The sequence below is a fragment of the Trichoderma virens genome, assembly GCF_000170995.1.
Source record: "Trichoderma virens Gv29-8 chromosome Unknown TRIVIscaffold_4, whole genome shotgun sequence".
Lineage (NCBI taxonomy): Eukaryota > Fungi > Ascomycota > Sordariomycetes > Hypocreales > Hypocreaceae > Trichoderma > Trichoderma virens.
The window spans coordinates 831,056-843,446 of record NW_014013745.1 but is presented as its reverse complement, the minus strand read 5'-3'; the positions used below and the strand labels follow the sequence as shown (position 1 = coordinate 843,446).

Here is a 12,391-nt window from a genome sequence, read left to right as displayed (position 1 = left end):
TTATTCCGCACAAGTACGTACAAGCAATCCATGCAATCCATCACTGGGGAACTTGTATATAATGTGACTGAGGCCTACGAGTAGTTACGCGCCTGAGTCCGAACGAGCGCAGCAGCCGAGTCCATCCCCTCCAAGCCAAGCCGAACAGCAAAAAGGCAAATGACAAGCCAGAAAAAGCCATCACAGCCAACGATACGAGTACGTCATCCCTGGTTGGTAAGCCGCCCCTCCCCGCCTCTGGTTGGCCACAGAAATATGGGGCCCTCCATCTAGCGCGGCCAGGTCTCACGTGCTTTCGCGGAAACCTGGCGACGCTCCTGGTGGCTCAGCATCGTCGCATCCCCAAAAATTCGCGCCCCATCGCGTCTCCCCGACGCACCTCATCCGAATCCCCTCCACGACGCCCGCGACGGCTGCGACGCCTGGATGCGACCATGGACACTTCTGGAACCGTTTCCAATGCGTTTTAAATCATGTCATTTGTTATAAAGCAAATTTTCCGCGTTTCTCCTCGACTTCTGGTCGTGAAATCAAGTTGCAAAAAAATCCGTCGTCGGCCAGACCTCAAAAGTTCGCCCCTCTCTGCATGACACCCGCTAGCTCCGACCAGCACAAGGGCGGCCAGAAGAAAATGATCGGTGAGGATGGGAATGGGTTGTTCGTAATATTTCACTACACACACGGCTGCAACCTGGGTCTTTAGCCATCTCGATTGGGGCAAAGGGAGCGAGCGAGATGATGCAAACGCAGAGCAAGTCGGTAGACGCAGAATTGAACGGCTGCAGTAATACAGTATATTCCAAGTCGACAAGCACGTCATATCGCATCAATATCAAGCAGTGAGGAAGAAAGGGGCCTTTTATCTCTTCTCATCTGATAATCATACCGTACATAGTATGCAGCTCTAATTCTTACCAGGGAATTAAATGGCCGGCTGTTTGGTTGGCTCGCCGAAAGCTTCTTCTTCTATCGCAACGCCCCTCCTGAGCAATTTTACCGGCTGCGCATTAGTGTTTGCCTCTGCTGTGGGAATTAGATGAGTCACACGGGGTTTCAGTCTGATGCCGGATGAGGGATCCCTGCTTCCTATTTTTTACTTTTCTTTCTTTTTCTGAGCTGTCTATCATTTGCTTGGCCCTTGAGGTTTGCTTTTTCCTGGTGTTGCAGCCATTGGAATTTGGCGGACGGGTCATTTGGCACCTGCATAGGCTTGTGGTGGTGGTGGCACATCCCTCTAGCATCCGATCCATGCAGCCGCACACAATGAGAAGTAATGCTGCGGGGGAAAACGAATTAAAAGAAAACAAACAAAGCTCATATACCGACATCTTTCCTTTTTTTCCTCTCATTGATTTTAGCTGCAAGAACCATTGAGCCATGTATAATATGATGCATGTCAACCCCGACCTCTAGTGGTGGCTTACAGGGAGCCACTCCACTGACAGCGCCGCTTCAGCACACCCCCCAATCCCTGTTAGCGGGCGGCGTCCACTCTAGACGCTGCAGCCCCCGTTAAACCCACAGCTCCATCGCTATCCCTCGAGCCGGAACGGCGCCAGATCCAGGCAACAACAGGCTCTAACCAGATGATATCTGGTTTGGTCTTAGACAGCGCTCGGGCGGCGTCCATTCGGCATGCGGATTTCTCAGCCCGGTGGGCATTGGGAAGGAAAAGGAAAGCAAAAAATGAACGAATGTAACACAGATGGATGGGGCCCTTGCCTGGTTCCTGGATCCTTGCAGGAGTGAGTTTATCGTGCTTGTGCCGCTAACTTATCAGGCTGAGGCCAAGGTCGTTCATAAGAGAGGCCTTGCCTCCTTGTTCCTGATCTCTTCTTCTCTCTCTTTTCAAGATTTAGTCATATGTGAGTGTAAGGTTGAAGCCTTGGTATTCTTCTCTTCATTTTTCCTTCGTGCCTAAGGAACAATACCAAGAAGCGGCTATATCCAAGCCTCACTTCTGCGTCACTTCCACTTTGATTCACGGAACCTCGAGTCTGTCTCCTTTCTCCTCCCATGACCTCAACCTCTCTCGATCGGTCTATCGTCTTATAAATTGGTCGTCTAGCATTCAGACTTGACGACCATTTCATTCCACCTTTTATTCTTCCATTCTCTATTCGTGGCTCGCCAATCCATCACTGCATTCGTCTACCTAGAAGTTGGTAGCCGTGAATAAGTCCGGCATTGTTCTATATCCAGTATTTTCCATCTCTGTATTCCATACCACACATCTACCCTCGGCAACATCGCCATCACTCCGACGTATCCGCCCGACATCACCTTCAGATCCAACTAGCTCGCCATCATGTCTCCTAACAGCGATAATGCCATGGCCCGCTTCTTGTTCGCCATCTTGAAGCAGAAGAACCTCAAAGACGTAGGTCTACTCTTCTCTGCCTACGTCTGACCGATCCTCTCTAACTCATTCGTCTCTAGATTGATTGGAATCAAGTGGCCGCCGATCCCGTCCTCATAGAGCCCATCACCAACGGCCATGCCGCCAGAATGCGTTACTCCCGCTTCCGAGCCACAGTAACTGGCCATACACCATCAAAGAGAGGTCGGCCATCAGAGAAAACAAAGTCGGGCAAGGTGAAGAAGGGCGTTCAGGCAAAGAAGGAAAAGCCCATCAAGCAAGAGCCGGTCTCAGCAAACATATCATCGTTCGCTCAGGTGAGATGACTCCTCGGTCAAAGTTGTTGATGTGTGTGGCTAACACCTCATTGCCAGTTCTCTCCCGAATCTCTTGCATCGCTCACGTCACCTTACATGGGAGAGTGCGATGACTTCGACGCTCGCTTCCTTACCCCTTGCAGCGACGACATGACACAGGGACTGTCCATCCCTCCCTCTGCTCTCGAAGACATCCGACATTCGAGCGGGCTGATGTTTCCTCCTCTGAGTGGCAGCTCAGACTTTATGAGCCATGCTGGCCATGACCATACCTCGACATCTGCCTTTGACGTCGCCTACGACCTGAACTTTGCCTCAGGAGATCTTCACAGCCAGGGCCTGTCTCACTCTGGCGGCTCCCAACCTCTTGGTGACTGGGATGACCGATTGAACGACCAGCAATACTAAGCTGGTTTTAATCTTGAGATGATACACTACGAATACGAGAAAGAAAACCTCTAAAAAAAAGACGAGGGAAGCGCAGAGAGCGACGAAATTTCTTTTATGACTTGATGATACTGGCCACAGTTAGTGGTTAATTGGTTTGGGCAAATCGCTTTCATCTCCAAGGAGAAGATCGGATCGGTTGGGAATTAAGGAAATCCAAAATTACTACGGGGGTTCATAATAGCATGTGTATAATAGTGAGGACGAGGTGGATGAGCATATCCGTCTCTATTTTTTCCTGTCTTTTCTCGTTCTCTTTCTATCTCTTTCTTTCCTTCTTCTTCACTATCTCCTGCTTTTTACTACTTGCTACCTTTCTTTTTCAGCTATTTAGATACCTATGTTGGTAGCAACCAAGACTGATTGTTGCAGCGCTGAACACACCTCTCACACGCCCGTGATTTATCATAATGCAAGATGGGTGAGATCGCAGTTGACTCTCGGGTTACACTGATCTACAGAGTATTTTATTACATGGAGCAGTTGTATCGGCAGACATGGTGTGAGTTTCTCCGGCATCATAACTACATCAACTTGCGACCTAGTTCCGTCTCTCTTTCATGCAAATAGCCATATCTAGCTCATCGAGACTGAATAATGTTTAATAATCTACCAACACGGAGGATTTAATATCTTCGTTTAACTATTTTCAAATCATTCACTAAAAAGAGGGCAGATATATCCATTTACAAGAGGAAATTGTCCTGCCAGTTGCAACAGCTGTCACCAGGCTGCCAATTCACCTGCCACTCAAGCCTCCTTCGAAAGCATTCCAAAGAAAAAAAATTAGGAATAAAAGAATTCTATTTTTGCAATCAGCCCTTGTTGCGTTTCGCATCTTTTTCACACCCCCTTCTTCTTTTCCCTTTCAACTCCCACACAAACGCATCCAGATTTTCACACCACACCTTTTGCAAAAATCACCTTCTCATCACCACAAATCAAGTAAGCAAACATTTTATTTCTTTCACACTAACCTCTAGTAACATCTTCAACCTATGCCTTGTCTGGGATACCTCGCTTTGTATCGGATCGATATTGATGACCATCCGCTGGCAGTTCTAGCATTCTTTGCATCATCAAAAGAACAGACCAATATGGCAGACAGACGAGAACCCACGGCTTCCGAAGCCATGTTCTTCTTTGCCATCGTCAAGCATACCCGCAATAAGGCGGATATTGACTGGGATGCCGTTGCTCAAGAGCAAGGTTTCAAGAATGCCGAGGTCGCCAAGGTTTGTCCTCCCATACTTCAAATCTTCTCTTCATTCTGCGTTTCCATTTTTGACGAATAAATCGCATACAGGTGCGTTTTGGACAAGTCAAGCGCAAGCTCGGTATCAACACTGAGACAGCTACTACTCCAAAGAAGGCCAGCGCTACTTCTACCACCTCGACTCCAAGCAAGGTCCGCAAGACCCCAACCAGCCGCGGCAAAGGAAAAGGCAAGGGCCGCGGTGGAGTCAAGAAGGAAGAAGAGATCGGAGCTGGTGCTGAAGCCGGCGCAGATGCTGGAGATGACATCAATCCTTTTTCGTCTCCCATCAAAGGAGAAGTTGGTGGCATCGACCTCAAGGCGGAAGATCGGGAAGATCCTTTCTAGGCTCCAAGTTGGCCCTTCTTTGGACATTCTTCAAGAGAGTAGTATCTATTGCTGATAGGATTCGTTTTGCTATCTGGGCTAGAAATACTTTCATCAAGGTTCAGCAACGATTTATCTGGGAGACTAGCTGCAAGGATAGGGACTGAGACAGGTATGGAAATCGAAGGATTACTATGGGATTGAGCAAGAGAGCATCTAGCCGATATGAGGCGACAGTTGAATGAAGAAGTTTGCAGACCTTGACTCTACGGTTCATCACTCGTATACCTTAACTTGTCGTGTATGTTTGCATCCAGAATCACATATCACGATATTTGGACTCCCACTGTCAACCCATCGCCAAGCTATTGCGATATCTCTTTTGTCTGGATGCGTAAATATTTTCATTTAAAATCTCTTATGAGTTATTTGACCTCTTTATTTCACGCATTGCTCTGTCAACGTGTCATTGCAGCCACCTGGCAAGCTACAGGTGCCAGCAGCCATAACAATCCAGGGCCTCACCTATAAAAGACGACGCTGTTTCCCCCACAACCAAAGCCTCGCTCCTCTCCTCGTTTGCATCTGCATCTACCCTCCACATCTCTTCCCACACAATACTTGTTCGTCTGGTAAGACTTCAATCAGGATTTCTTGATCCAGATTTATTGCTATTTGACAACAGATTTTTCATTTCCCAAACAAATTGTAAGACGCATTCCTTTCAACCTCACCCGCTGATACCATCTAACCACATGCACCCAGCAGACCATCCATCATCATGCCTGCCAAGAAAACAGACAGTTCCGACACTCCTTCTGTCAATGGTTTGCGCGACAATGAACTTCGCTTCATCAAGGCAGTCTTCGACAACATGACTCAAAAGCCCGATGCCAACTGGGCCCAGGTCGCAACTGACTTGGGCCTCAAAGACGCCAAATGTGCCAAGGAGCGCTTTCGACAGATGTCTGTCCGTCATGGCTGGCGTTCCAACACTCAAGCCACTCCCGGCAGCAGCCCCGGCGGCAAGACCAAGAAGAACGATGTCACTGGTCCCTCTGGAGATGGCAAGGTTACGAAGAAGCCGAAGGCGAGAACGCCAAAGAAGGCGGTGGCTAAGAAGGAAGAGAGCGAGGACGAAGATATCAAGGATGAGGACGATGATTTTAAGGAGGAGGAAGTGGAAGACGGTCCCTTCTTCTGAGCGCATGAATGAGACAAGACTTGGTTGCTATTGATGCTGCTACCAACTGAAAGACGTTTGATCTGGGGACTAGTGAATATGCCATTGATATCTTGAGGCTGGGTCGGATAGGACAGTCTATTTGCACGCTTTATAGCAGTCACATTTATGAGGTTATATTGACAAAATGGCATAGTTCCAACATCATCAATCCGTCTCTTGTAAAGAAGTTGGTGCCAGTTGTTGTCTTCTTGAACTAGTAGGCCTAACATAACTTCTATTCCATTGTGTGATTGCGTATAACTACTATCTAAATTCAGGAGGCAACATTGACAGCCATTCTATTCCAACTTCATTACATTTCTCACTAAAATATGTTACACAAAAGTACAGCTCTCTTAGGAGAGAAAGCCAGTGGAGGATCTCCAGTCACGCACAAGTACCGAGTACATGTAGACTTGACACTCTGCTGCCAGGTGTCAGGGGCCAGGTCGGTTGCCCCGACTTGCAACTGGCAAACTTCTTTGTTTTTATTTTTCGCTGCTCTGCTCTGAAAACCCTGGGCGCTTCATCTCTTTTTATTTTTCTCAGAGAGATAAGGCTGTGTGTCGAGGACAGCTTCTTCCACACAACACATCTCCCGTCCCATTTCAACGCCCTACACACGCTTGCCTGCAGTGCTCGATTGTAAATCTCCAGCACTCCTGACATTCTCTGCTTTGGTAATTCTATTTTCATTCTCTCTCTCAGTGTTGTTTTGTTTTGTTTCTTGGTTTGTTTTGTTCCTTGGTTGTGTTGGTTCTGTTCACTTCCCCGTCTATCACTTTGAACGAGCAGTAAGGCGAATCACTTGTCCAATATTCACCTCTCTTTCCTAGCTAGGTTCTCTTCTTATCCTGCACACACTTTTCCTGAATTTACTTGTCTCTTGGTAGACAGTGCCCAGCTGGAAACCTGAGGCGTCCCTTTCCCACCTGCTCACCTCTCCCGCAACCCAAGTTTTCGCTTCACCTCTCTCTTTGTCCCACCACACCCTTGAGCTTTTCTATAGCCATCGTCTTCTCACTTGACCTCCTGCAATACTCAACTTATTATACCTTTTCGGTTTTATTTTTGTTTGTGTTTTTCTTTCTTTTCATCATCTTTCATCTTGTTTACCCTCGGTCCAGTGTCCTTTGGCCATGTCCATCCTCAAACCTTTTCGTCCATAGCCACCCATTCATCCTCCGCCTATTATCATTTCATCGCTATACCTCTTCCATCCAAACATGACACTTGATCCTAACTTGCCTGCAGTTCCAAACAGTACACGCTACCTTTCAACGTCATCATGTCGAAGCAAGATCCCGCTGAGCAGGTTCGCTTCCTTGTGTCCTGCATTGGCCATACCACCAATGGTCGAGTAAGTCACAAAACAGCCCTGGAAAACCTGTTGAATCACCTTCTGACACCATTTTATAGCCTGATTTTACTCTTGTTGCCCAAGAGCTCGGAATTGTTTCCAAGGCTGCTGCGTAAGTTGTACGTTTCCCAGCTTCATGAAATTATCTGACAGTTTGTTTGTTGTATCCGAACAGCCAGAAGAGATATGAGCGAATGCTCAAAGCCAATGGGGTGAACGCTTCCAAGCCGGCTGCTAAATCCGGCGCTGATGATGAAAATACCCCCGTTTCCACCCCGGTGAAGCGCAAGCCTGCTGGAGGTGATGGCGGCAGCGCCAAGAAGAAGGCCAAGGCTACCAAGAAGGAAGAAAGCGACGATGACATCAAGGACACGAAGCTGGCTCCCAAGACTCGCGCTTCCAGGGCTGACAAGGCTGTCAAGAAGGAGCCCAAGAAGGAGCCAAAGGAAGAGTACGACTCTTCCCTCTCTGGTACGTTGCTCCTATGATCTTGTTAATACAGACACATCGATGTATCTGACCACAATTCTTAGATGCTCCCGATTCCGGCGTGAGTTCCGATGCAGGCACAAGCTTTGACTCTGTCTAAGCTCTTGAGCCACGCTTTCCAGCTATACTTCAAGTTATGGATGAACGTTTTAATACGATGTTCTCTTCCTCAGAAGTATATGGGTGGCTCTGGAGATTTGGACACACTTCTGAGTTGATGGAGAGATTATGAGTGCGTAATTCGGAATATGGGATATGAGGCAGGATATTTGCCTGAACATTTGGTCCGATATGGACATGCTAGGGATACTAAGTCTTCATTCGAGATGGCAATTATAGCAACTCAGATATTCTGCAGATTCACTTAACTTAGTTTAATGCGAGATCTACGGCGGAAATAGCCAGACGGATACTAACGATGCTCTCATGCGCTCTTGTTTGACTCCATCCATGACTATGGCAATTCATTTTCAGATCAAGTGACTACCAGATTTATTGAATGCCTAATACTAGGCTTGTATTTATGGCCATATCGGCATCCACTTCTCCCCACTGACAGCTTGCCAAGTCCACTCGTGATTCACTGTCAGTTCAGACGGTGCCAACAAATTGAGCACAAACTCTCAGGCTTCCATAAGCGCAGTAGTAATCTTATTGAGGTCCCATTGTATTCATACCGCCTCAAGTGGTCACTCTGCACAATTGATAGCAGCTGACATCGAGGTACGTACCCATTTTCTGGAGAGGGGGGAGCCCCGCAAACAAAATGCAGCTGCTGTAGAATGGAATTTGAAGCTATTGTCACCAGTAAGATGGCATTGAAGACAATACAACTGGAAGACTGCATTCAGTCCACTATCACCACAATTATATGTTTGCTGTATTCAAGCATTCAGAATACCTCGTGATACTGCTGATATCAAGACCTTTCTCTGCTCGCCACCATTGCTTTTCTAGTATCTCTTCACAACATCAAAGCTTCCAAACCACGACTTGATATCATCTTTTCTAACCTCGAGTATCCTCTCCCAAGTGCAAGCTTTTCGTTGATACTCTCACACAAGAGCGATATATCACCTCAAGAGCTTCCAATCCTCACATCTTACCCATCCATCATGTCTGGAACAACTCCCTTCTCCAATGCAGGCATCGAGATACAATATCTCAACAAATCAGCTATCCCACGCTCGCCTTACACGCAAAAGATGAATCCCATCTTTGCCGGTCTTATTACACCCCCTGAATCTCCAGTTCGATATGTGCAGCGGGAGTCTCTTGAGCCGAATGCACCCCAGTCACCAGCTCTCTCAACTTCGGAGTCGACTCCAAGATTTAGCTCTACAAATGAAGTCCAAAAAGCCATGGAGGCTTTGTCTGCTGCTATCAGAATCGCAAATGAGGAGAAAGTTGATCAACATGCCAACTTGTCCGAAGCAGTGTCGACCCCTGTAACTCCTATCGACTTCAATCATGCCAGCGAGATTATTCATTCCATCATCGAACAGGCAGTAGAGGAGAAGATGGCCAATGCAATGGGTCCTCTACGACTGAATATCAACAAGTTGGACGACTCTGTCGAATCTCTTCGTCGCGAGCACACTGACATACACGATCAAAACGACACAATGAGCCGTCAGCTTGACCTTCACTATCGCACTGTTGAACAACACGTCGAGGAATTCAGATCTCAATCCAAGACTATGAACACCATGATCGGAGCTCAAGCCGATAACTTTGCCGCTACCATTAATATGGTCAACCACCTCTCCCAAGTTGTCACCAATCTACCTCTCGCTATCAACCAAGTTGTCCACAATGCAGTCCAACAACAGACTCAATTGGCTATTCGAGACATCATGTTTGCTCAGCAACAAGCTATGTTTTCTGTTTCTGATGTCTCTGGAACTCGACAGTCTATGTCCAGCGATGGCAACTCCAGTCAATGCACTTGCAACCACCATTGCTTGGAGATTGAGTCTATGGTATCATCGCAGCATGGCAGTGGCTCTCTCAAGCAGATTTCTCCCAATGCTTCATCCAACTCAAGCCGCGGCTTCAGATATGCATTGAGGAAGCTGTTCAAGTCTAACAGGTAACACCAGTGCTGTGGTGTCGGATTGAACTGAGAGTTTCTTGGTACGGCAAAAAAGACATCGATCTTGGGTTCAAATGGGTAGAGGACTGTTATTTCCTGGGACTTGGCGTAAAGGGGTTGCTTTGGAAGGGTACTGATGTAGATTATGTCTGCAATTCAATCTAGCTCACATGTTCTCTCTACTTGGTTTACAGGTGCTTCCAGTGAGGATGATGTTTACATACAAGTACAAGTATGCAAGTCCATAATCAACACCTCCAAGATGCGAACCCTCATGAGCAACACCAAGCATCAAACACTGTATTTGTGAATTCCGTGCCTTTCCCATCGCTAATACTCCGTCCAACTGCACTGCCGCTAGCTGGCATGGGCGAGAAAGATGTCACGTCCATCTGGCAACTCCCAAGAGCCCCTGCCACTCCCATTTTCGCTGCCAGCTGCCAGACAGACAATCCACCCAGATGGGGGGAAATTTCAGAAATTTCAGAAATTCTGAAAAGTAGAATTTTTGATTTCCCTTTTGGGAATGTTTTCTCACTTTTATCCTTTCTCCCACTTTTTCTTGTTCCTCGCTACTCTTCTTTCTTCCCCCCCAACATCGCGAGTTTACTAACCACAGCAGCACCAACGTTTACAACCAATTCATCTTTCGAGACAACTCATACGGCATATCAATTGAGTGTAAGTGACTATTTCCTGCTTTTCATGCTTCAATTGGCCTTTTTTACGCTGCTTTGCGCAGCAATTGGGCCTTGAGCAGCACATTTCCTTCGGTTTTCCCATCTCTTCCTCTCCTCCAATTCCCCATCTCCAACACGCAAATGGCTTCTAATACAGTACTAACAACCCTTTTCACTTCTAATTAGACTTCAATTCATTGCTGCTTTCACTCTTCTTCCTGCCAAGATGGGAACTCCTCAAGGAAAGAAGACTACCCCCAAGAAGGGACAGACTGCAGCTCACAACCGCCGCTCTCCTTCCAAGGCCTTGAAAGCTGAACAGACTCCCAATCTCGACAAGCTCAAGACACCTTCTTCCACTCCTAGAGAGACTGCTTATACGCACAATCTTCCCACCGATGAGCAGAAGAAGGGTAATGGCCGAGTCACGGGACGCAGCCTCATCATGTGGAACCGTAAGCCAATTGCACATCAAGTCCCATTCCTCAATTGGTCTCTTCAGAACATTTATACTAACTCTTCTACAGGTCCTCGCATGGCAGAGAAGCTCCTTCTCCACATTCACTATGAATGCGCTCGCCACAAGGTCAATGTTCCTTGGGATGCCATTGCTCATCGTCTCCACCCCGGCTCGTCTGGCCAGGCAGTCCTTCAGCATGTCAATCGCCTTCGCAAGGAACTCCTCTCTGAAGGCCACATGGTTCCCCCTCTTGCCCACAAAACATCTCCTTCTGCCCCGTATGATCCCACCATCCGAGGTTACGTCCGTGACCTTACTAGCGATGACAAGCTTGCTACTCGCTCAGTGGGTTTTGACGAGAAACTGGATGATGCCAAGATCAACCTCCCTGATGCCCTTGACGCATTGGAGGAAGACGACGGCGACTTCTTCACTGAAGCAATTGGTGAGGTCTCTGCTGAGGCCAATGCCGATTTCACTGTCCTTGAAGACGACATCCAGTTTCCAGTCACGCCGACTCCTGTCCGTCATGCAGCTCCACGACGCCCCGTGTCTACTCCACACTACAGCATGAAGCCACAGAGCCTCCAACAAGTCAACACAGAAGCTACTCAACAGCTCTTTGACCCTAACCTGTTCGCTAATATTTCCCCTCCCAACTTTTTGCTTGACAGCATCGAGGTAAGTTCTCTCTCCTACGATGATCATCAATTGACTTCAAATGCTAACAACGAACAGGGATTCCAGCCTATGGGCATTCAGACCCCTGCTACTTTTGCAAATGAATCTCAGCTTCTGATGGGCGGAGACAACTTGTTTGATCCTTTTATCACCCAGCCTCTCATCAAGCCCAGCCATGGACAAATCAGCCCTAGTGGCCAGATGTCTCTTGCACAGATGCCTCTTGCACAGATGCCCCTTGGTCAGATGCCCCTTGATCAAGTCCAGCAACCTTTCTTCATGGGAAACCCTTTTAGTGCTCAATTAGCTGGCTATTCCAATCTCGTCCAGTCTAGCTTCATGCCTCATCCCCCTTACGGCTTTACCATGCCGCCAACTACTCCCACTCTCTTCAAGACTGAGCAGAAGGAAGAACCACTCAGTGCCCCAGTTGCCAACAATGACAGAGGCATCTCTGTCTCGCCTGTCTCGTCGCCAATTGCGGCGCAGCTCCCACCTTTCCAGCCAGAGACGCTCCAACCAGTGATTGAGAGCCCAGAGCAGAACGAGGTCACCGTGAGTAATAACACTTCTTCTACTACATCACCTTACCTCATCAAGCAAGAGTTATACTGATGATTGAAGGCCGAGAACCCATACGCCGACGACTTCGCCGGCCACGAGCTGCTGCTCGAATTCCTGGCCTCGGAGTAAACC

The 12,391-nt window shown here is 47.7% G+C and overlaps 5 protein-coding genes across 5 annotated transcripts; all 5 read left to right on the top strand.

The window, feature by feature from the left end:
- Window positions 1-2,308: 2,308 nt before the first annotated feature.
- On the top strand, window positions 2,309-3,500 carry TRIVIDRAFT_84494 (uncharacterized protein; the record flags this gene model as incomplete). The annotated part of the gene is made up of 3 exons (XM_014103198.1): window positions 2,309-2,380; window positions 2,440-2,676; window positions 2,734-3,500. 3 exons carry the CDS (start codon window positions 2,309-2,311, stop codon window positions 3,082-3,084), a joined length of 660 nt encoding a protein of 219 aa, XP_013958673.1.
- Window positions 3,501-4,220: 720 nt separating this feature from the next.
- TRIVIDRAFT_61259 (uncharacterized protein) lies at window positions 4,221-4,726 on the top strand (the record flags this gene model as incomplete). The annotated part of the gene is made up of 2 exons (XM_014103197.1): window positions 4,221-4,358; window positions 4,430-4,726. 2 exons carry the CDS (start codon window positions 4,221-4,223, stop codon window positions 4,724-4,726), a joined length of 435 nt encoding a protein of 144 aa, XP_013958672.1.
- Window positions 4,727-5,486: 760 nt separating this feature from the next.
- Window positions 5,487-5,909, top strand: TRIVIDRAFT_31507 (uncharacterized protein; the record flags this gene model as incomplete). The annotated part of the gene is made up of 1 exon (XM_014103196.1): window positions 5,487-5,909. The coding sequence occupies one exon, from the start codon at window positions 5,487-5,489 to the stop codon at window positions 5,907-5,909; it is 423 nt and encodes a 140-aa protein (XP_013958671.1).
- A 1,309-nt stretch (window positions 5,910-7,218) lies between these two features.
- Window positions 7,219-7,778, top strand: TRIVIDRAFT_29950 (uncharacterized protein; the record flags this gene model as incomplete). The annotated part of the gene is made up of 3 exons (XM_014103195.1): window positions 7,219-7,290; window positions 7,350-7,402; window positions 7,466-7,778. 3 exons carry the CDS (start codon window positions 7,219-7,221, stop codon window positions 7,776-7,778), a joined length of 438 nt encoding a protein of 145 aa, XP_013958670.1.
- Window positions 7,779-8,894: 1,116 nt separating this feature from the next.
- On the top strand, window positions 8,895-12,388 carry TRIVIDRAFT_199076 (uncharacterized protein; the record flags this gene model as incomplete). The annotated part of the gene is made up of 6 exons (XM_014103194.1): window positions 8,895-9,871; window positions 10,069-10,077; window positions 10,741-11,009; window positions 11,082-11,695; window positions 11,753-12,250; window positions 12,320-12,388. The coding sequence occupies 6 exons, from the start codon at window positions 8,895-8,897 to the stop codon at window positions 12,386-12,388; spliced, it is 2,436 nt and encodes an 811-aa protein (XP_013958669.1).
- Between the last annotated feature and the right edge of the window lie 3 nt (window positions 12,389-12,391).